Source organism: Phragmites australis, chromosome 5 (genome assembly GCF_958298935.1).
Source record: "Phragmites australis chromosome 5, lpPhrAust1.1, whole genome shotgun sequence".
NCBI lineage: Eukaryota > Viridiplantae > Streptophyta > Magnoliopsida > Poales > Poaceae > Phragmites > Phragmites australis.
The window spans coordinates 13,780,179-13,803,845 of record NC_084925.1 but is presented as its reverse complement, the minus strand read 5'-3'; the positions used below and the strand labels follow the sequence as shown (position 1 = coordinate 13,803,845).

General features: G+C 38.3%; 2 protein-coding genes across 3 annotated transcripts; one reads left to right on the top strand and one right to left on the bottom strand.

Moving 5' to 3' along the window:
• The first annotated feature begins 8,109 nt into the window (after positions 1–8,109).
• Positions 8,110–17,650, top strand: LOC133918819 (sirohydrochlorin ferrochelatase, chloroplastic-like). 2 transcript variants are annotated; one of them, XM_062362891.1, is made up of 7 exons: positions 8,110–8,380; positions 9,617–9,714; positions 9,898–10,055; positions 10,132–10,193; positions 13,131–13,241; positions 13,540–13,632; positions 17,200–17,650. In XM_062362891.1, exons 2-7 carry the CDS (start codon positions 9,656–9,658, stop codon positions 17,302–17,304), a joined length of 588 nt encoding a protein of 195 aa, XP_062218875.1. In that variant the 5' UTR covers positions 8,110–8,380; positions 9,617–9,655; the 3' UTR covers positions 17,305–17,650. The 2 variants fall into 2 exon arrangements, with proteins under 2 accessions (XP_062218875.1, XP_062218874.1); XM_062362890.1 differs by having other exon boundaries at positions 8,113–8,380; positions 9,853–10,055.
• LOC133918820 (nudix hydrolase 23, chloroplastic-like) lies at positions 15,006–16,858 on the bottom strand. Its single transcript, XM_062362892.1, has 3 exons — positions 16,444–16,858; positions 15,828–15,958; positions 15,006–15,142 (listed from the first exon to the last, which is right to left on the bottom strand). Exons 1-3 carry the CDS (start codon positions 16,498–16,500, stop codon positions 15,100–15,102), a joined length of 231 nt encoding a protein of 76 aa, XP_062218876.1. The 5' UTR covers positions 16,501–16,858; the 3' UTR covers positions 15,006–15,099.
• Positions 17,651–23,667: the final 6,017 nt, after the last annotated feature.

Here is a 23,667-nt window from a genome sequence, read left to right as displayed (position 1 = left end):
AGACTCTAATTTTGCTCTAAGCTAGATAAGTGAAAAGTGGGTTCACTAGAAAGTGGGGCCGCCACCGCTCTATGAGTGAGATCAGATCTACACATACTTATATTTTCTTCAAACAAAAGAACCATACAAAGAAAACTTTCACGAGTTAGATTTGTTGATGTGTTGCGTTAGATAAAAAACAATGCTAGGGTTTAAGGAAAGTATTAAATATCTATATAAAAATTGTATTTTCAATACAAGCAAAAACTCTGTGTTTGAGGTTGCTAACCCTGAGTGTTGCGTTGCGTTAGTGGATTTTAATTAGTTAGATGAATATTTCTCGATTCTATCGAGATATTTGAACTTACAAATAAAAAGATGTTTTTAACAAACAACTGCAGTCAGAAATAAAGTTACGCACTTCTGAAAATACCAAACGAAACTTAAATATAGTTACGGTCTCCTACGTAATTATCGCGGTTTGTAAGAAGTTTTAAGCACGCATACATTTTCCTTGTTTTAGGAGCCATTATTCAATGGGATTAGAACCTGTGGTATCATGTTTTATGACTTGTGATTTATTAGCCTTACGATTGTGACACAAGTCATTTGTCCTATGTTTTGTGAAAGGTACTTCACACTTCTACTTGGAAAGGTGAGGCTATGTTACACATTTGTGTTTGCTTTATTATATGAATACTCAATCGGAACCGTCCATCGTGGGTGGAGGTTGGAGAGGGTACACAGTTCTCTAACATGGGTCATCCACCGTGCCAAAACTATGAGATTTTAGGGCCCTTTGGTTCACGGGATTCTCAGAGGATTTTCACAGGATTGCTCGTTCCTCCGGAATCTGCACTGTTCATACCGTTTGGTTTGCAGGAACTAGGCAAAGGAATTTTGCAGGAACACTGTAGCGACCCTGCAAAAGTACAGGACTTTCACGGGAAATGAAAATCAAGTCGAAGCTTATTTTTTCTGCTGGTTTGCGTAGGACCGAAGCAAACACTCATCATTAGCACCGATGAAGAAGCAGCAACCACACGAGCAGCAACAGAATCAAAGCAAATCGCTCATCATTAGTTGGTTTCCAGTGTTATGTTATTCCTACATTCCAAACAATTGATCTCCTACAATTTCTACGTTTCTCAATCCTCTGTTTTTCACCCGCCACACTATCATATTTCTGTATTTTTCTATTCCTGTGTTTCTCCAATCCTGTATTTCAAAGAAACCCTTAGAGTTGTGCTGGTTTACGACCTCGATGAATCAAACCAAATTTAACCTTTGGTTTGCAACAAAAAATATGTATTACCCTGGAAATTTTGGCATCAACCAAGCTTCACAGTAGATCACTTTGGCTGAGGCTTGAGGCTTGTTTGGTTTGGTCCTAAATTTACCCCCACTAAACCTTAGCAAAGTTTCACAATATCATAATTTGGACACTAATTTGGCAACCTAATTGTTGTACAAACATTGGTAAGAAAATGAACTAGGATTGCAAGGAATTTTTTTGCAGTAATACTATTTTATTGAAAAATTGCAAAAACATTATTAAAAATGGTAAATTTGTAGAAATATGTGTCACTTGGCACTCCAATTACTGATAGGTGGCTAATTGGTAATTAGAGTGCCGATATCCCATTTGGCACACACGTGGATGCCTATTGTCACTCTAATTGGCGATAGGTCATGTGTCCCGCATACGGTATGAAAATTATACTTATTGAAGTTGAACATTTTTTCTATTTGAATCTTTTTAGATAAAAAAAAAGTGGCTAGAAATTTTAGATCTATTTTTATAGATCTAAAATTTATAACTACTTTTTAACATCTAAACTAATTCAAATGGAAAAGTGTCCTACTACAAAGTTATAGATATCGTTGATAGATATAATTTTAATATAAATACTATCTCCATTAGAGATCATAAGTTATAAATTTTTCTTTGAATAGGATTTGTCAGTAAATGGAGTGCCGATAGGTTCTGAAAAATTACATGTCGACTATCCGGTTGTCGACAAGGGAATAGTCGGTACTTCAATTGCCGATAGGTGCTAGTTGGCACTCCAATTGGCTACTAGCACATATTTACACAAATTTCCTATTTTAAATATTATTTTTATAATTTTTTATAAAAAATATTATTAAAAAAGATTCAGATTGCAAGTCGGAGGGAAAAGACATTGCACTTATATTGTATACTTAAACAACACTTGAAATCTGTGAGTTCAAGATACCACTCCCACATCCCAAGCAAGCTCAAAATGTAAGTTCTTGCATGCATGATAACATCACATGAATGTTAGTAAATATTAATTGTCACAAAAAAGAAATAATTGTTAGTAAATATGAACAGTCACATGACTCACATGAAGATCCTCTTGAATATATTGGAGACAAGACCAGAAGCTCACAGGTTGCTTTTCTTTCTCATCAACTACAATATAAAAATGAAGAATTAGTTTGCAACCATAATAAACCACAAATTGCACAAAAAAATGTACCTTTGTACTTGTTTTGAATCCAATTTTGTGAGCATATTAGAGCCTCCAACAACTGAGAAGTGAGCTTATTGCGATGCTCACTAACAACTCTCACACTAGTGCTGAAAACAGAGTCTAAAGCTATTGTGGTAACAGGAATTACAAAAAATATCCCTTGCTATCTTCCTTAAAGTAGGATAATGTGTTCCAGCCACCTACCACCAATCTAAAACCTTGAAATTCTTTATTACTAATGGAACCAATTCATTCTCCAAGTAGCAGTCTAGCTCAGATTTAAACCTTATGTCTGTTGGCCTTTTATTTGCAACACATGCACTGAAGGAAGATAAGAAGTTTATATTTCCAAGTGAAGGTGCTGGTGATTCGATGTTATCTTCATTCTCTTCTGCATGGTACTCAAGCATCAAATCGCTTAATAATTTTTTACTGTAACAACAGTATCCTCACAAATTTTACCAATCGTACCAAGTAACTACTCAAAACACATAAACAACATTAAAGTTTTAAATCGAGTATCAAGAATAGTTATGATTCCCATTAGTCCTTGAATGTCAAGCCAATACTTATCAAATTTCTCTATCATATTAGTTGACATGGCTTCTACTAATGGATTGCCATAAGTCGCTTGATTTTTGTTTTAATCTCATAAATTTTAGTGAAGTAAATATTAACAGTGACATACTTAGTTCTAGAAAATAATTCAGTTATGTCATTAAACAGTCAAAACCTTTCTACAACATCTGCAGCAAATTGTCATTCTTTCTCACTTGGTAAATAAGTATATTGCCTATCTACATGACTTACTCTCTTGAAAACAGTCTTGTAAGGTAATGCAATACTAAGCATTTTGAAAGTTAAATTCCATCTAGTCTTGCAATCAAGCCATATCTTTTTGTTGACACTAACTTTGACATACTTAGCTATCTCCTCAAACTTCTCTATCTTTTTTTGTGTGGTTGTCTAATAAGGTGTACTTTCACGAATATTCTTGATTGCATCTTTTAGCTCTCCTAAGCCATCCTTAACAATCATATTTATGATATGAGCACAACAACGCATGTGTAACACTTTCCCATCATTTATAAGCTTACTTTTGCCAATCTTCCTCGCAAGCAAAGGAATTGCCACATCATTCATAGTGTAGTTGTCAAGAGTCATAGTGGATATCTTCTCATCAAGATTCCATTGGACTAATGACTCATAGTGTTCTTCACCGATGACTTCAATAGCGTGAGAAGCAGGAACATAAATGAACCTATATATGACATTAGATCAACAATAGAAATCTACAATAAAATACAATCATATTGATAAATCACAATAATTATCTCATGATGATATTTCTAAGAATCTAAGATTCATCAATGAAGTGGGTTGTTATGGCCATATAACCTCTCTTTTGTTTGTAAGAGGTCCATATATCAGTAGTGATGGTCACCCTAAAATTAATTCCAACCATGTATTGAATGGCTTTCTTTCTCTCCAACTCATATTGCACTATAATGTCATTTCTAAAACAAAATAAAAAAACCTTAAGAAATGCATTTAACACTTGGACAAAGGATAATAAAATAATATTAAAAGTCATATACTCATATACCTTATTGTGTTCCTAATCACAATCTTAAATAGTGGTTGAAGTGCACTTACAAATATTCTAAAGCCAGTATGATCAATTATGGTTAAGGGGTACTCATAGAGTATTATCATTGCACAAAGTTCTTTTCTAGCTATATCTTCATAAAACGTGTAATTATTCACTAATATTTTCCCTGAATCTACGGAACCAAACCTCAAAGAAGACTGAGCTAATATCTTATTTCCCATCAATTTCATCTTTTTAAGTGAGCAAGTCTTCAAATGATCATGAAGGTGCTTAGTTCCATTGTTTGTTCCTGTGGAGAGATTCTTAAAACAATACATGCATTTAACCTTAGTTGTGCCTATATATTTCACTCTCTTAAACTCTTTCCAAACAACTGAAGTGAGTTTTCTCATTGAACATGGATCAACACCATCTTCTTCCTCTTCTTCTACTTCAATCTCCTCTACATCATCATTTATGGAAATTGGTTCTGAGTCAATTATAGATTCTGGACATGACTCTGATTTTGGATATGATGCTTGAGATAATGGAGATTGACGCTGGTTGCTACTCCCACTAGCTGTAGATATATTCTTTTTCAATCTGGACCAAAATAACTCATTCAATGTCATCATTCTTCTGTTAATACTCCCTACTTGGCATATACAATACTAAAGATATCAAGATAGCCATGTGGATCCACACTAATGATAACAAAAACAGAACCAATGTAACAATATCAACGTCAATAATCTAGAGAAATGGAAGGCACAACTACAAAGCGCAAACCATAAAGTTACCACCTAGCAAAGTAAGGAAATTTGATTATACAAGAAATCTAACTTGCTACCTACTTTATCCTAGTTTACTATCATTATTTATTTCCTGCACAATGAAGAATACAAAAGTGTTAAGAACAACCATAATTAATTTTAGACTTAAGTACATATGGTTCATAAACACTGTGGAACCCATCCATATATAAAAAATCACTTTCTGTGCCATCAACTATTACCAACACTATACAGTTCAATGTGCCAGATCAAAGTTTATGCCATTAAACAGGAAACATGGCAATCAAAGTTTACTACACATATAAGCATACACAAATACGTCATCAGGATATTTTGCTTACCCTAGAGGTTGTAGGAGCCGGTTGTTGCAGTTGACATGAACATCCAAATTGGGAGATTTGGGAGGCCGGCGGTTCTTGCATGTGGTACACTTGATGAGGTGTCGCTTAGGCTCAAGGACCGTGGCAGTTGGGCCTTTGATGGGTGGGGACGATGGCGGAAGAATCGAAGAAGCAACCGACTCTAGATCATGGTGACGACGACGACACTGACGCTGGCTTCAACTAGAGGAGGTGGCATCCAAAGGGTTGAAGGAGCAGCCGACGTGCCTTCTTTACTGATGTCCTTGTCCTTATCCTTTGGATCCGGCGATGGCCGGTCAGTTCTAGTGGCATCCCTTCAAGAATGTATGGGTCCGTCGAATGCGGGGTTTAGTAAATGGCTAGCCACAACAAGGATTAACAAGTATGACTGTACAGGAAGAAGGATGGACCGAATGAAGGTTCATCACCGGTTGTCATCGTCGGTGGCGCCGAAGAGCGCCACCATGAAGTAACCCTAGTCACTCGGAGCGGGATCGAGTGGAAGAGGCATCAGCTGGGACTTGGCAGCAACGGTGGTGGTTGAGAGGTGACTGGCCGGGACTGCGACATTGACCGACAGCGATCAGGGAGGGGAGCGACGGATGATAGGGGCACGGGCGACGGGCTAAGGTGGTGAGCTGACGAGGGCGAGGCTAGGGTGCTGGGTGACATGCCAAGTGGGACTGCGGGAACAACGCAGTTGTGCGAGCATGCGGTAGCTGGGTGAGGGCGACTATCGAGTCATGAGTGTGCACTTGGGGCTCTGGGAGACAGGGTCATAGGGTTAGGGTTGCGATGTTGCATGGCTGTTTGGACGGGATAAAGGAGGTGGGCTAGTGGCCTGGTGGAGGACCCTGGGCCCATGGGTAAACGTGTTCGGGTACTACGAGAATGTACCTGAACCTGCTTCACCTAATGGGTGAGATTTTTATCCGCTAATAAATCCATGGGTAAAAAAAAACCCTATATCTAGTTCTTAATGGAGTAATTACCCATCGGGTAGTGGGTAACAGGTACCCATTGCCATCCCTAGTCCGCTTGTGCTGGTACGGTAAAAAAAATGCCGCGCGCTTTAAAAGTGCCCCTGGCAGCTCTACTCGTCCCCGTTCACCGCCGTCGGGCCACCACTCGTCACCATCGCGTTCGCCGTGCAAGGCTTGAATTGCTCGCCAAATTTGTTGGATGTCTCACGTGTGTCGAAAATGTTCTGAGATAGAAGTGAAGCTCCAGCCATAGAATTGAAAGTTCCAAAAAAAGAAGAAAAAAAGTTCAAAACAGAGATATGAGAATTTCCACCCATAGATTGAAAAAGTTCCCGATTTAAGAAAAAGTTCCACCAATAAGTCAAACTAGGCGGATTGACGCGCCTATGTCGCGTCTATTTTTTTGACAGAGCATGACAAAAGAAGACTAAAAAAATTGGATTCACCATTTTTTGACATCTCAATATTTATTTATGAATTTATCAATATTTAACACATTCATTTAATTATGAGACAACAGTGGTACTTTTATGCATACACATAATTTTAACATGTAGACGACAGTAATATAAACCTAACTAAATTTGTTTCATATTTTTTTGAGTTTTTTTTATTTTCCTATGCATTTTAGATTATTTCAACTGATTTATCAATATAACTATTATTTCTTTTGCTATTTTTCTATAATTTCAATATATATATATAACTCTATGGATTGATTCAATTTTGAGTAAATTTCATAAATCCACCACTTTTTTTCCTAATAGTCACAAACCTACTACTTTTCTGGTTTATTTCACAAACCTACTAATACTTTGGTCAGAATGTCATAAACCCGCCACTTTTCCGTTTTGTCACTGTTCATTAGTACTGTTCACTGTCACAGATGTGTTCTATTTCTTAAAAAATTAGTGGTCTTCTGTTTCTTAAAAAATCTTAGAACTTTTTGTATATATTTTATAATTCATGTGCAACCTATTTTAATTAGATTTATCTAAAAATCATGTGTAGAATTTAAACTGAAATTCTCTAAAAAAAAAAGCTACTTTTATAACTTTTAATAATTTTTAGGGCCTCAAATAAAATCTCAAAAATATATGATAATTCACCAATATTCTTATTCACATATAAATGGAGTATTACAAACGAACTTATTTTTTCACCATATAACATATAGCTAGAAATAATTTTAGAAATTAGTACATCACATAATAAGAATATTAGTGAATTTTTTTAGATTTTATGGGTTTTTTTTAGCCCTAACAACCGTTAGAAGTTATAAAAGTAGCTTCTTTTTGAGAATTTTAGTTTAAAATATACACATGCTTTTTAGATGAATCTAATTAAAATAAGTTTTACATGGATTATAGAACACATGTAAAAAGTTTTAAGATTTTTAGATAAACAGAAAACTACTGAATTTTGGATAACAGAAGATTATTGTGATAGTAAACAGTGCTAGTAAACAGTAAAAAACGTAAAAGTAGTGGATTTGTGACATTCTGCTCAAAGTATCGGTGGGTTTGTAAAAATGGGCAAGAAAAATAGTGGGTTTGTGACTATTAAGAAAAAATAGTAAGTTTGTGAAATTTACTATTTAATTTTTGATCTTTTAATATATGTAATGGATAAATCCTCTGTATGTAAAAAATGAAGAAGTTCCATGCAGATTTGGACAAGACTCACCTTCCATTCCCCGATCCCCGCCGGATCTGGCCGACGTGCATGCCAGCAGTGGCCGGGGCGGGAGGCGAGAATGCCGGAGAGGAAAGAGGTGGGCGTGACGGCGGTGCGAGCGAAGATCCTCGGCGATTGGCAAGGAGGGTGGGGGCGGCGGCCACGGGAGGCCCAGTAGTAGCTTCCGGCCCGTAGCCCCACTAATGCAATCAGAAAAACAGCTAAACAGCCCATAGTGAAGGAATAGAGATGGGTCCAGCCCAAAACGGAGGAATCCTCTCCAATCTCTCTCTCAGCCGGAGCCGGCCACCGCTCGCTTCCCTGCCGCTGCACGCCGTCGGAAATTCGCAGGCTGCCGCACTTCGCAGCTCGACCCTCGTGCCGGTCACCGCCTAAGCTGAGCCAGGCGGCCGCCATTCGCAGCACCCGTACGTGCTCCATCGAGGAGGCGGCACCTGTGTGGAGGAGGCGGTGGGAGCTCCGTGCTCTGATCAGGGTTCAAAAAACCGTCGGTAACCGCTCAAAAATCGCGGTTACCGACCTTCTCGGTCCGGTCCGATTTCAAAAACGAGCGGTAACCGAAATTTGAATTCAAAAAATTCGAAAAAATAAAAAAATTTAAAAAAAATTCAAAAAAAATCTTAAAAAAAACTAGACACAATTCTAAGAACTTCTGTGAAAAACATTTTCAAAAATAATGTCGTTTGCATCATATTCTATAGGGAGAAAGTTTGAAAAAAATGAAAAAAATTGAAGCTTGCGGCTCAATTATTAACTCACGTTAAGGAAAAGTGTAACATGCAAACACATATTTTTATTGTATAAAACGTATTTTAAGAGAACCTTTAAAATTGATTTCACTTTATTTAGAGTTTTATTAAATTCTCTATGATTTTTACAAAGTTCACAAGCATAAAGTGAATATGTTAAGAAAAATCACTGTAATTAATTTTTTCATGTCTACTATTATTTTTTCTACGTAAATCATAATATAAATAAGCTAATGAAAGTGGTTTCACTAATTTTTAAGGTGTGATGGGTCAGTTATGAATTAATCTAGTCGCAACATATTTACACAATCATGCATGTTACAATAATTAATTCATGAGTTAATATATTTTTAAAAGATATAGGATCATGTAAGAAGACTAAAAAAATTAGTTTCATGATTTTTGGATTAGCAAAGAGTAAACTATGCATTTACCTTGGTTTAACAAATAAAATTTCTCACAGAAAATTTTGAACTTTTTTATGAGTATAAATACTTTTATCATGTAGATCATGTTACAAGGAATCCAACAAAATTTGTTTCACTTGATTTGAAACTCGGATAAATTAGTTATTGATTTTACAAGATTGAACCCTTTTTTAGATTTTTTGTTGAACTGCGCTGAAATTCGATAAAACCGCTCGATAACTCGAGAAAACCGAGCGGTTACCGAGCCAAACCGCTCGGTAACCGACCGAATCGAAAATGCGAGAAAATCGCTCGGTAACCGACCCAAACCGCTCGATAACCGACCCAAACCGCTCGGTAACCGACCCAAACCGCTCGGTTACCGAGAGGGCAAAAACATGATTTTTTTGCAAAAATTTAAAATTTGCCGAATGAATTTTCTCCGAATTTTTTTGAATTTTTGACCGGTAATCGCGGTTACCGCGGTTTTTCGGTTACCGCCGGAGGTCGGTAACCGACCTCCGGTCGGTAACGCGAACCTTGGCTCTGATCGCCGTAGTCTCTTGCCGCACTATTGAGTTTTCCCCTGCTATGCACCCAGTCTCAGTTACCCTCCAGCCATTCGCTGCAACTCCTAATCTCATCCGAAGGTGATATTTCCTTTCTTTCTTTTTTGTCTCTTGGACCTGCATTTCATTTCTTGCCCACCGGTGAATAAATTTATGTGCTCTGCTATCTATCCCGTGTTGCTGTTTGTCATAACACTATCCTTCCTTTCTTGGCATTAGGAGCACTGTTGTGACGAATTCTCTTCATTTTGCAAAATTGCGAAGAATTGGAAGAAATAGTGGAAACCTAGCCATGAGTTGCAAACCAGATCCTGCTTTTGGTTCAGAAACTTCTGGAGGAGACGATTTTACTGTGGGGGACAAGGATGCTGTGATAATTGTAGATCATGGATCACGGCGTCAAGAATCTAATCTCATGCTAAGTAATGAACCTGGTGTTATTTGCAAGTCTTGTATCTTGCTTTGATGGTGTCCTGATTCATCTCTTGAAAATGGCAGACGATTTTGTTGCCATGTTCAGGTCGAGGACTGGTTACAGGATCGTCGAGCCTGCTCATATGGTATTGTTTATTGCTCTTGCATTTTTATGAATTTTTTCTTAGAAGTGGAATGATGAATTTATTAATAGCACTGGAAGCTTTTATCCCCGTCTAAGAGTCTGTTTGTTTTGGTTTCTCTAAAAAGTTGTGCTTTTGGTTTTTCTAAAGAGCTGTTTTTAGATTTTAGTTATTGATTTTTATGATAAATTTTTAACTTCTTAGCACACAACTTCTCAGAAAAACTATTCTCAGCTCAGTTTTTAGTTAATTCCCCCAGAAGCAGACTTCTAACTTCTCCAGAAACCACTTTTCAATAATCTCGTTTGTTTGGGCTTCTAGCTTTCGGCGTAAAAAACAAGCAGAAGCCAAAACAAATATACCCTAAATGGCTGTTGCTGCAAATGAGCAGTGGACCTGTCCACCATTTTCTGAAATTAAACTAGCAAACAGTAAATTTACTTGTAATATGATTTCAATGTGACCCACAATGTGTTTGGATTTGGGAATTTCGTCTTGTCACTGAGCATATTTTGAATGTCGAATTGTCGATAGTAAAGGGTTTTCATCTATCAGTTATCACTGTTAATTTGCGCACTTCTATGTTTAAGCCCAAGTGGAGAATCTGCTTTGAACCTATTGCATTGCACCTTGAATTGATCAATGCCAGTTCATTTAGAGAATTCTTATGCCCGATTTTGTTCAATATCTGTGCATCCAGTGCAGTTTGTGTGTGTTTAACTACTGAAATTTGTACTTGCCATTGTGTATCCTGTACTCAGGAGAATATGAAGCTAATTCCACCTTTTGGAATCAAATGGAGAAATTAGTTATGGAATATAGAATCTATCTCCTCTTCAGTTGTATTGCAAACTTGCTGCTTTAGCTAGGCGTGTTCATGTATGCTTATGCCTATTCTGTAACTCCAGGATAATATCTACTGTGCTGTATCATTTGTTCCTTATGGCCATTTTACTCAAGTTGCCAACTTGCCATTTCACTTCTCCAAATGACCTTGTTTTATTGCGGCAAAATATCACGCAATAACCATTTTCAGTGGGTCAAATATAGCGCAGGAAGCTGGGGAATATTAAAAACAGACATTTTTCTACTTAGAAAATGAGTCTTTTTTCCTCTGGATGATCTTACATAGTAGCTACATGTCCTGAACAGCCAAACCAACAGACTAGGCGCGAGGCCTTTTCTATTATCTTCATTGTTTTTTTACTTCTATGTTCTTTCCTTTTGAAGTCTCATATAGTAAGTTGACAAGCCTCATAAGCATAAAACACAAGTCCAATATTCGAGTTTGAGTTAGATTAAGCTTGAGTTAGATTAAGCTGTAACTCTCCAGTCCATACATTTTCTGTTCAGAGCAAAACAAAACCCAAACTAGTGAAAGTATTCTGCTCTCTATGCAATTATTTCCTATTATGAATCTCCATGTACAATTGGTTAGCTTGTAAATTTGGGCTCGGTTCCCTTCGAAAGTTTAAACTTTCTGTATCTGTTCTGGTCCTCTTAGCATCAATTTACTGCAGAGTGCAGACTCTCAGCTGGGCTTCTGCTTTGAGTAGTGCAAAAGATTATATTCTTCCATTTTGTTATGAGTGATCTGAGATTTTTGTTATGGGCGCTGGCACTGTTTAGCTATAACTGGGACAGCAACTGAAATTGACCTCTTCTTTTTCCTAATTGGCAGTTATAAGTAGTGCCTGTTATTTTCATGTTTGGCCTGGCTTAATGTCACCAATAAGCTAAATTTTGGGACCCATAAAAGCTGCGTAAAAAATCTAGCTTCAGAACCCATAAAAGCTGTACAGTAAGAATTTTAGCTTACATGGGATGATGGGAGGTGGGATGGAGTGATTGAGACTCGAGAAGCGAAAAAAGACATAAATAAATAAAGAAGCTGCTTGTTTGGCCCAGCTTGAACTTCTAGTCTGGAGAAGTCTTATGGTAGGTCTGAGGGCCCCTAAATACACTTTTGCAGAATGCAGAATGCAGGTGACACTGACATGCTAGTCCAATTTCGGAATTTCCAGCTATGAAGTTCAAACCAATACAGATTGTATTGCCAGTATCTGCCACGAAACAATTCAGGTTAATATCACATAGTATCATAAGTCACGATAGAAAACATACTTAGTGATCTATAAAGTCAGATTTCTTTGCCACTGAACTTCTGTGGCAAGAGAAGCATTTGCCACTGTCAAGGCTCATCGACTTTTTATTTGTGATGCTTTGTACGTGGAGTGACATTTAATTGATTTAATTTTTTTTACGAATCATTGTGATTTTAAACTGTATCTGAATATATTTTTTAATGGAATCATCTTTCATGGCCATTTTACCCAATATTGGAGATAGCACCATACTGAGACTGTAGTCATTCTTTGATGTTGTATCTCTTGTGTTCCACTAAACAAGTGAGCATGTGCTTATTGATCAAGTTAGAGAAGATATCCTGATGTGCTCATCAATTTGGTGAAATTGCTGCTGCTTGATTAGGAGTCATATAAATAAAACCATCAAAGTCATTGAATGAAAGATGGCATGGCATATGGCGGGGCACATGTTAGCACCTAAGGTTACATGGCGTATGGCAAGGTACATGTTAGTACGATAGTTGCATCATACTTCCATTCATATTGCCCTGGGGTCCATATTATTTGTAGTTCTTTGGGCTGATTGATTATTCAATGCTGGATGAACGGAGGGTTATGTTTAATCACCATATCTGATTTATGTTGCCCTGTATGTTTTTTTTCCTGCTAAAAAGATATATTGCCTAATTTCTTTTGGTGCCATTTTATTTGTTTTGCAGTTGCTATTTCTTTGTAATGTTAATTGGTATTGGCTGGGGAATCTTGGGCCAATTTTTCATACTATTCGTTAGCTTCTCATATTGTTATGATCAGTATATTTTGTTACTTACCATGCAGTTTTTACAAAATGTAGGAGTTGGCTGAGCCTACTATTAAGGATGCTTTTGGAAAATGTGTGCAACAAGGAGCATCCCGTGTTATTGTTTGTCCATACTTCCTTTCCCCTGGACGACACTGGAAGCAAGTATGTTCTTATAGTTATTTACGATGATAATTCTTATTGTTAAGGGTTGTAGTTGTTGAAGGCTTGGTATTCCATTGCTTATAATAGTTTTTTAGGAACAACGATAGATGTGGATCTGCCTTGTACATAACTTGCATGTAATAGTTATACTGTGTTAGCTATTAAAGGTTTGATATTCCATTGCTTATATTAGTTTTTTACGGAAGAAGATAGATGTGAGTCTACCTTGTACATATGTTGCATGTAATAGTTATATTAAGACAAGCATTTTCATACATGCTGGCACCATTTTTCTCAGGATATCCCTGCTTTATCAGCAGAGGCATCTAAGGAGCACTCAAATATACCCTATATTGTCACTGCCCCTCTTGGACTGCATGAGCTTATGGTGGTATGTGCTCATTGAGTTCCCTCTATATTATATGTATTATATTTTTGTGCTCTTTGAGTTCCCTCTATATTATATGTATTATATTCAGCATTCATTAATAGACAAACAAACTAGCTATCACATGAGTCTGATTTGCAGCTTTTAACACTTGATAGTTCTTCCAGAATTTTTATGACAAAGGATTTTTGTTGACAAATAGATCACTAGAGCTGCCATCCTCTTGACGATTTCCTAAATTACAATGGCTTGGAAAGGAGTGTTAAAGTTAACTATAAAATAAAATTATGGCTGCTGTAAATAGCGTCCATGATGACCTTGATGTTTGTCTATCATGATGATACATGCACAGTGATCAACTTTCAAGGTTTAGTAGGCATTGAAACACTGTAAAGGCTTTTGTAGCACCCAATGTAATAAAATAAAACATAGTAATATGGAATTCTTGCATAACTCCATCTTCTTTTCGTATGGTAGAGCTTGGCTAGGGTAGCGCAAGATAGAGGGAGAAGAGGGAACCGAGAGAGATAGAGAGCCGAGAGAGAGATAGAAACGGATTGATAATTCTCTGCTTGATTGATCCGATTACATGACTTCTATAAATAAGACTCTCAATGGAAATTCTCTGATCGAATTCAACTCTATCTCCTAGTCGACTCTATCTATAAACAAAATCCAATTCTATCTCCTAGCCAATTCTATCTCTAAACCAAATTATATCTTACCAAATTGATCTAAACTAAATTATTTCTTATCAAACTTATTTATACTGAATCTAAACAGATTTACCATTGCCGCCGACCATAACATCGTATGTGTCATCTGTGGTTGGGAAAATATGCATAGTAAAATTTGGTAGTCATGAAATTCTCGTATAACCGCGAGAATAGCTTTTGCTTCGAAACCAGCTGACATTCCTCACATGCATAACCGTCAGGCTATGTTTGGAAGCAAGGGGAGTGAATCCCACGGAAGGAGATCCCAAAGGGGGATTTTGAGGGTAATTCTTTTCCCTGGGGGAAATTCTCACCTAGGTTTTTGTTCCCTGCTGCTGTTTGGGAACCAAGGGGATGGAAATCCTGGAAACAAAAATGGTCTCAAAAAATAAAATAAAAAATAGAGAAAGTTGAGAAAAAACTTAATGTCTTCATTCCACTATGGAACACACCTCAAACATAATGAAACAAAAGAGCAGCAACATGAATTTCAGAGGTGAATCAAACATGTACAAATACTCTCAGCACACAGACGTAGCATTTCCCACAGCGATTATTAAGCGAGAGATACATCGGTACGGCCCAGATGAGAGTACAATGATGTCCTAAAAATGAGAAGAACCATGCCGGTTACAATGATAAACATCAGATATTTGGACAGGGGATAGATAAGTTAGGAATGGTGATTCTTCACACAAGTCCGCGAGCATGATTTGTTGCTTTAGGACCACATGAACTTCTCTTGCTTGCTTGTCTAAGCTACAGACCTTTCCTTGTGCATCACTATCACTGAATCCCTGCAAAAACCATGAGAAACATGATGAGAGTTGAAAGCTTTCCTTGTCAATCAACAATTTCAAAGGAGAATGTACATTGTATGTTGAAGAATAATGGAGTGTGGTGATATCAAAGAAACAGCTGAATAAGAGTTGATATCAAAGAAGCTAGCATACAGGTCAAAAGCAAGAAATGTAGTTGATTGAAAATAATGTGGGCACAATTTGCTAATTTGAACTAACAAGTAGAAATTTGGGTTGTGGTAACAGCATATGAGCGCTGGCAATCAATTAGTGGGCATTTTGCACAGTAGACTAACAGGAATCCGCAGCATAAACAACAAAATAAGAAATCCTAGCTCACAGAATGAAAACAGCATGTTACATATCCTACTTCATCTATACATATTATCGTGCTCCATGAGGCAACCAACAACCTATCCATATAATATAGATTATCAAAGACAGAAAATAACAGCCAAAACATGTCACACATATAAAATACAGTTCTTTATCGCTATTATATTCGCCTGTTTCAACTATAATTCAACAAAGATATGAAAAAAAAAGAGCAGGTCTGTTCATTAGAAGCAGTTGGGACTTGGGAGTTGATTGTCAGCTATCTGAATCAAACAATTTACAGTGACTTTGTTATAAAATCTTAATGCATATGCATCTGTTCCTTTTCTTTTGGTTCAGTACATACCATTTTGGGGTTTTCATAGTGAACTCTTCCACAAGAAGAACAAACAGCCTCATCTTCTCATCCCCATCTGGTATAGCCAATTTCGTCGGACTTCCACAAGCAGGGCAAAATCGGATCTTTGACTTGTGCAGCTGCAGAGGGAATGGTTGGCCGAGATTAAACATGCATTCGGCAACTTGTCTCACAACAATAGCTAAATGAATGTGTATTTCAGGAAATAAACACTGCGGGGCCATGCTGGGTAGGCAAGCCAGCATCACAGACCTTCATGAAAACCACTCTTGTTCAGTTAACAGTTAGCACTCACAGTAATATAGCTTTAACCATATGCAGCTTAGGAGAGCTGAGACAATAAATAACTTTGCTGCGCTCTGGATGCCATAAGAAAGACAGGGTAGATGATTGGGGCATAGAGAACACTAGGATTTTACTAGAGAGCATCCCTACAGTTTGGAGGTGCACGGGTATCCAATCCCATTTGTCAATTGGCACGGTCACTGGATTTTTGAGTCAACACCCTAATTGGCTCGACTCAGCAGCAAGCATGCATCTCAGCTATTACTACTACAAGTCGCCTAATTGCAGCACAACAGTGATATGGGGAGGCGGGTCTCACCATTGGGGGCGGCGATGACAGAGCGGGGGAGTTGGCTTTGGAGCCGGAGGAAGCCATGCGGATCAGCTGGCGTAGCAGAGGAGGTGGGCACGTGGCGTGGAGAGGTGGGCGGCATGGTGGAGGAGGAGTGGGTGGGATCTGAGGAGGGGGAGCATGGTGGGTGGTGGGCTCGGCTTTAGTAAGGGGATACGCAGGGGTTGGTGGTGCGGTGAGGTGGGGTGGGGTGGGGTGGGGTGGGGAGAGGGGGTGGCTGTGGTGGTTGCGCCATTGGCGGAGGTGGAGAAGGGGTGATGGCGGCGGCGGCGGAAGATGAGGTGGAGAGGGCCGGCCGCGGAGGTGGACGGAGTGGCGGCTTCGGCCATGGAGGCTAAGTCACGAGCGAGCGAGACGGTGGAGGGGTCCCTGACCTGTGTAGGTGGGGGCGTGGGGGTGACGTGGGTCGGGCTATAGATACCTGTCACTTGGGCTTCCAAACACGCCCTCTAGTTGGCCCGTGGGTTGTTCCCTGTGGTCTCTCTCTCCTGGAAAAAGGCCGGGATCCTCGGGAGATTTGGGCCTTCCAAACATAGCCTCAATGTATTTGGCTCCTGGTTTTACCACTCCTTTGCTCCTATGATCTGGAATTCTGGACAATTTTTTCTTAATGCAGGAGGCAGCGTCAATTTGTGAGCAATTGAGGACAGGGATCATTTGACAAGTTGATCCCTTCACTCAGTAAGATATGATCTCTAATTCCTTGACGAACATGTTTTACAGGATATTATGAACGATCGCATCAAATACTGCCTGAGACACGTTGCAGGTGATGTCGATGCGTGTACAGTATGTGCTGGAACTGGAAAATGCCGCCTCTACTCCTGATGGCAAATACCTAGAAGGCTACTCGTTCTATATATGCGATGGTGGATAGTGCAGTTATAATCTGGATAACTGTGGCAATGGTATTTCAAAGCAGTTTTGTTTTTCAGTTTACTAATCGGTCCGAGTAAATCTTTTTCTCTTATATGAGATCGTATGAGCATGTATCCTTGTTCCTTGTCTCTGCCTGCAACCACCAAAAGTTACAATTGTAATACTGGTCTCAACGATTTTGTTCAGCTTGCAAATCTTACTGTCCATATTCCGAGTAGACGGTCTTAATTAGTTGTTTTCATTTCCTTCGTGTATATTGCATATACAACATAATAAACGAATGATTCAAACCATAGTACAGTATGTCATTGTTTGATTCGTGTGAAGGCAACAAAGTGATGCACCTACAAGGTAGCAGCGGTAACATTCATCACATGTGAATGTAACAAACTGATTAAGCTCATGGCCTTCATCACTGGCAAGGTTCCTGCAGAACTTGAATTGTTTGCTAGAGTTTGTTTGTGATGCATATCAGGCAATATTTGATTTATGTTTAGCCAACGAATGTATTCTCTTTCTTGTTTTTACATATGTTTGATTTGAATTTTGCTGAACTTACCCTGGGAGGTTGAAGGATGCAGGTCCTCCCTTTTTCATTTTCTTAGCATGGAAAGTAATTGGAAATATTGAAGAGTCGCCATTTAAACATCAGCAGTTGAGGACTCTCCACTTTAAACGTTCTAGTTGGTGATTTTGCTATCTCAGGCATGTAATAGTTAGGATATGCCACTTTATGTAGTTCGCCCATTTTTCGTCTTCAAACAAATTCACATGTGCACGAGAACTTCCAACTAACAATCTCACCATTTTCGTTCCCCTGTTCCTCCTCTGTCCGTTGTGATAGATTTGATCATTCTGTTGAGAGCACAAGGCAAATGCAGGGTAATTTTGCCGTTTCATAGACCTATTTTTCTGGGAGCATTGTCATAATCTCTCCATTTTACGCTGTTGCAAATTGCTTGGTACTGCTCGTATCAGGATTGGTGACTCTGTTTATTCCGGAGTGGTGCTCCAGTTGAAGAATGGTCGAGAGATTGTCGGACATGCAAGAAGGAACCTGATTGAGCCTTGGAGTTTACGAGTCAAAGTGCAGGGTAGGTGTAAATCAGTAATCGACTGAAGTACTCATCTTTGGGTTACGATAAGTTGCTGGAAACACTAAATTCCCGTACTACTAAATAGTGCGCTTTGTCCTATTTCCTCTTACTACTAAGGATGTAAAATTTAAAAATTGTACATGCATGCTAAAAACTTATGACATGTACTATGTTTAGTAAAAAACTATCAGAACATGAGCATTCCGGGTAGGGTACGAGCGGGCTGGCTCCCATGGCATAGTCACCTGCTTCGGCTACGACGGGTGTAGCGAAAATGGACATATTAGGTATGATTATGATTTTGATGATTAATAATAATATAGTCAATGAGACTAACATGTTTATCAAGAATGTATGCTAGTAGATCTCATGAATATAATATATAAAAAAGTCATCGTAGCCGGAACAAAGTTAGACTGAATTGGAGAAGTCCCAGGAAGATTTGCCTCACAAAATGGTCCGTTGCTTTAGGTGTTTGAACTCATCGGAGTATATTTATTAAATGTGAGAGATGCCTAAAGACCTCACCGGAAGGTCTGGTGTTTGAGCAGAGTGCTCACCAGAGCAATTCTTCTAGAGAAGGTGCTGTGCTAAAGAAAGAAGATTAAACCTTACCAAATAGTCTGGTGATTAGTGGTAGTTACACCACAGCATTTTCAGAGAAAAGAAGTATAAATGCACCGGAGCATTATTACCAGAGAAGGATGCAGTCGCTAAAGAACGAAGGTTCAACCCATCGGATGGCCCGATGCGAATGGAATGAACACAGAACAATACACCGGACAATAAACAATGCAAAGAAGCAGAAAAAAGTTCAAGCCAACAGATGGTCCGGTGATCAAGGCTGTGTAACACCGGAGCATTATTTACAGAGAGGATTGTATTGGCTCGGTTGGCTGAAGTTAACTTACCGGATAGTCCGGTGATGGAGTGATGTGCATCGGATGAATACATCGGAGCAATGTACACAGAGAAGAAGCAAAGGCTCTGATGGCTCAGGATAACTCATCGGGTAGTCCGGTGATGGAGATGAAATATACACCGGAGGGTCTGATGTTCACAGATGCTTGAGTGGGGTTCTAACGGCTAGTTTGTAAGAGTGTACTTACCAAATGATCTGGTATTAGTACTACTGTTCTCACCGGATCATCTGGTGTTAACAACTTTTAGAGCCGTTGGGTTAACAGCTAGTGCGCGGATTTAAGACTATAAATACCCCTCCACTCAGTCATTTGGTGGCTTGGTGGCTCATCTGGGTGAAAGCCTTGTCTTTGTGACTTGGTGGCTCAACAGCCATGACCGGGTGCCAACCGGGAGCATATCCTTTGTGGAGCTCTAACGTGGACTAGGGGTGGCATTTATACCATCGAAACCACAGGAAAAAATCCCTTATATCGAGTTTGCTCCCTCTACCTTATTTACGTTTTCGCATTTACATTCTTGCAATTTACCTTCTTAGATAGGTTGCAAGTGCTTTGATCGGTAGGGTAGACACACTAGATAAATCTAGAGTATATTTAGATAAAAAATGATATAGGTTTATCTTGTGTTATTTTTTGATACAAAATAGTTTTTAGTGTCTTAATTCACCCCTCTCTTAAAACATCACTGATTCATTCAATTGGTATAAGAGCTAGGGCTCACATCTAACTCTACAACTTGTGTTAGAGTTTCACACCTTTTATAAGGTTTCTCCCATTCAAGTGGCATTTGAGCCTTAATCTCATTGTGATTGGTTAGGCTTCACCTCCTAGTGAGTTGTGATGTTCGAGGTTGGGATAGATTCTTATAGTGCTCCACTTTTTTATAGCATAATTTTTCCCCAGTGGAAATACTAATGACTTGTTATTTGCAAGCCCGAGGGTTGGATGTTTGGAGAATCATCGAGGATGGGATGAGATCTCACATCACCAACAAGGAGAGACAATTAGATGCATTGGCCAAGAGTATCCTTTTATCATCTATATGTGTTGATGCATTTAATCGTGTTTATTCTCTCACCAATGCACATGATATTTGGACTAGTCTTATTGAAATACATGAAGGCACAAATGATATGTGTAATGAGAAATATCATGTGCTTGTTACTAAGCTCAATGGCATCAAGCAATTACCCCATTAAAGTGCTAATGATATGTATTCACGTTTGAATATTCTTGTCAATGAGATCAATGGATTAGGTTTGACACCAACTGAAGATGATCAAGTAGTGAGAAGAATACTTCAAGCTCTTCTTTTGAAGTACAAGTTGATAGTCTCCATTATCTACAACAATAATGGCATCAAGAAGATAACTTCAAGTCAAATGCTCAGCAAGATCACCGCCCATGAGATGAGAATGAACATAGGGGTGGAAGCTTATTGCTCATCCGACATCAAGAACATTGCTCTTATAAGCAAGCAAACTCAATGCCAACATGAGGAGACAAGAGTAAGAGTCTAGCTCAAGCGAAGATGATGGTGATCAAGATGAAAAGAGTTATGAAGAGGATGATCAAAGCACATCAAATGATGAAGAAATTGATCCTAAGATGGCCAAGCTCTTCTCAAAGTTAGAGAAGAACATGATGGGGATCAATGCCAAGGTTGATCATCCCATCTCCATTGAAGACTTGATCAACATAATTTATCACATCAAGGAGGAGAAGAAGACTAAGATCAAGAAGAGAGAGACAAGGGGAAGAGCCAAAGCACTCGCAAACATAGGGAGATGGGTGAGCGACGATAAAGAGACAAGCTCAAGTGATAAAAGCTTCACCATCCTCCCCTACAAGAAAAGCTCTTCCTCAAGGTCATCATCACACAAGTCGTCGTGCAAGTCATCTCACAAATATCTTATGGTCAAAGGTATGGATAGCGATGTAAGTGGTGATAAATCCGATGAGGATTTTCCTTTCTATGATAAACTTCTTTTTTTGATCAATGAGCAACAAAGGATTCTTAAGAAATAATCTAAAGAGCTTAAGAAATTCAATGCACTTAATGATATTCATGCTACCTTTGTTTCTACTTATGAACAATTATTGTGGAAATTCAATTGGCTAAACAAGGAGCATGGAAAGCTTAAAGCTAAATTTGAGTGCATTGAACCTCAAACTAAGGTCCTTTTGAAGCAATCTACCTCTCTATTTAATTACAATAATAAGATAGATGCTTTCACTTCTTGTGATAATTTAATTGCTTTATCTAGTTCACCCCTTTTTAATGAGATTTGTGTTGAGAATATTGTTATAAAATCATCTAACAACCTCATTGCACAAGAGAATGATGAGCTTAATCAAGAAGTGGACAAGCTCAAGAAGGACTTGGCAAGACTAAAGGACAAGAATCATGTTCAACCTCCTCAAGATAACCGTGCAACTATGGTGAAGAAGCTTACGGAGGGGTCCATCATGACATGCTTCAAATGCCATCAAGAAGGTCACAAGTCATTCCAATGCAAGCAAGCCAAGAAGGAGACCAAGGAGGAGAAGAAGATGGCGAACCTCTCCAACAAGACCTTCAATCTCTACACTAAGCTCAACTACAAGATCAAGACCAAGAGCAACTACTACAAGCTCAAGAAGAAGAAAAATGGCAAGGTGGTTGCACACATGGTTGGAAGAGATGGCCGGAGGTGGAGCCAACCCATTTGGATGCCCAAGAAAGTCATCATCAACATGAAAGAGCCCCAATCGGTTTGAGTTCCAAAGAAGACTTGAAGCCAAAAGAGGCTATGAGGATTTGAAAATTTGGCTTACAAAATGAAGTGAAGATTCAAGCAAAGAAGCTAAGTATATAAGATGGGCATATTGAGAAGATCGTGATCATCACATACTCAAATATCCATCCAAAGGAAAAGGAGGTAAGTATAGCTAGACTTATGTTCATGCATTTTGTTTAACTTCTAGCTTATTAGCCTTATCTAGGATTGCATATGCCTATTTCAATTTATTGCAATGCCTAGTCCATGTTTTCATATGGTAGGCTGCTTGTGTTATCTTTAACCCATGAGCAACCTACATGGTTTATTAGTTTCAGGTTCTTTATATGGCAGTAGTTTTTACATTGGATATCTTTTATGTGCCACGGTCCAATCTATAGAAAAAATCCCTATTGTTATCGATAACTAGTGCATATATGTATCTCACAAGTATTCAACACTTGTATGCATATATTTATGGGGATTATATCCTATATGTTGTGATTTTGAGACTAATATATGTTTTTAATGACACCTTTTGTAATCTTATGGAGCAATCAACATGTTCCTGGAGGTATACAATGTTTAAATGCTTCAATTGGTATCATTATCAAATCTTTTATTCATTTAAACTACCTCCATGCATAATATAACTTAAACTTCCTACCTTGACATATTGTCTAGTTGTACATATGTTTCTTTCTCATTGTTTGTATGCACACATACAGAGGGAGTTTAGACAATATTATGTGAGTTTCATAAATTATGTGCTTTCATAACCTATAATTGTTATTATTCTTTTGTAGTGATATCCATATAACCTTTTTATTGGATTATGATTTGTGAAACTCTCTCCCATGTGCTCTAATATCTTTCCCTCGAGTTCAACATGTATTTATAGTCCTTTTTGGGAGATTGTTGATAAAAGGGGAGAAATTTAACAACCAAAGCAAGATAAAAGTAAGATGAACAATACAAGGAGATTGTAGCAACAAGCAAGATATCTAGGAATGCTGAAGTTGAAAAATGGGGAGAATAAAAGATGCTAGGCGCCTAGATTGAAAAAAGAGAAGCTTTTGCATAAGTCGTTCAAGAGAGATAGTGGCAATGGAGAAAAGAAGAGCCACAACAAAGAGAGACTAAGTGGTAAGAATATGCATCCAAGCAATGTGGTAAGACTTTGTGCTCGCTTTTGATCTTTACATTTAGTATCATTTATTATTTGCTACTTGCTTTGGTTGTGTTGTTATCAATCACTAAAAGGGGAGATTGCAGCGAAAATAATCCTATTAGGCTATGATTGTGATTTTGGTGATTAATGACAACATAGTCAATGAGACTAACATATTTATTAAGAATATATGTTAGTAGGTCTCATGGATGCAATACATGAAAAAACCGTCGCAGCTAGGACAAAGTTGGACTGAATTGGAAAAGTCTTAGGAAGATTTGCCCCACCAGATGGTCTGGTGCTCCAGGTGTTTGAACTCACCGGAGTATAATTGTCAAATGGGAGAGAGGCTTGATGACCTC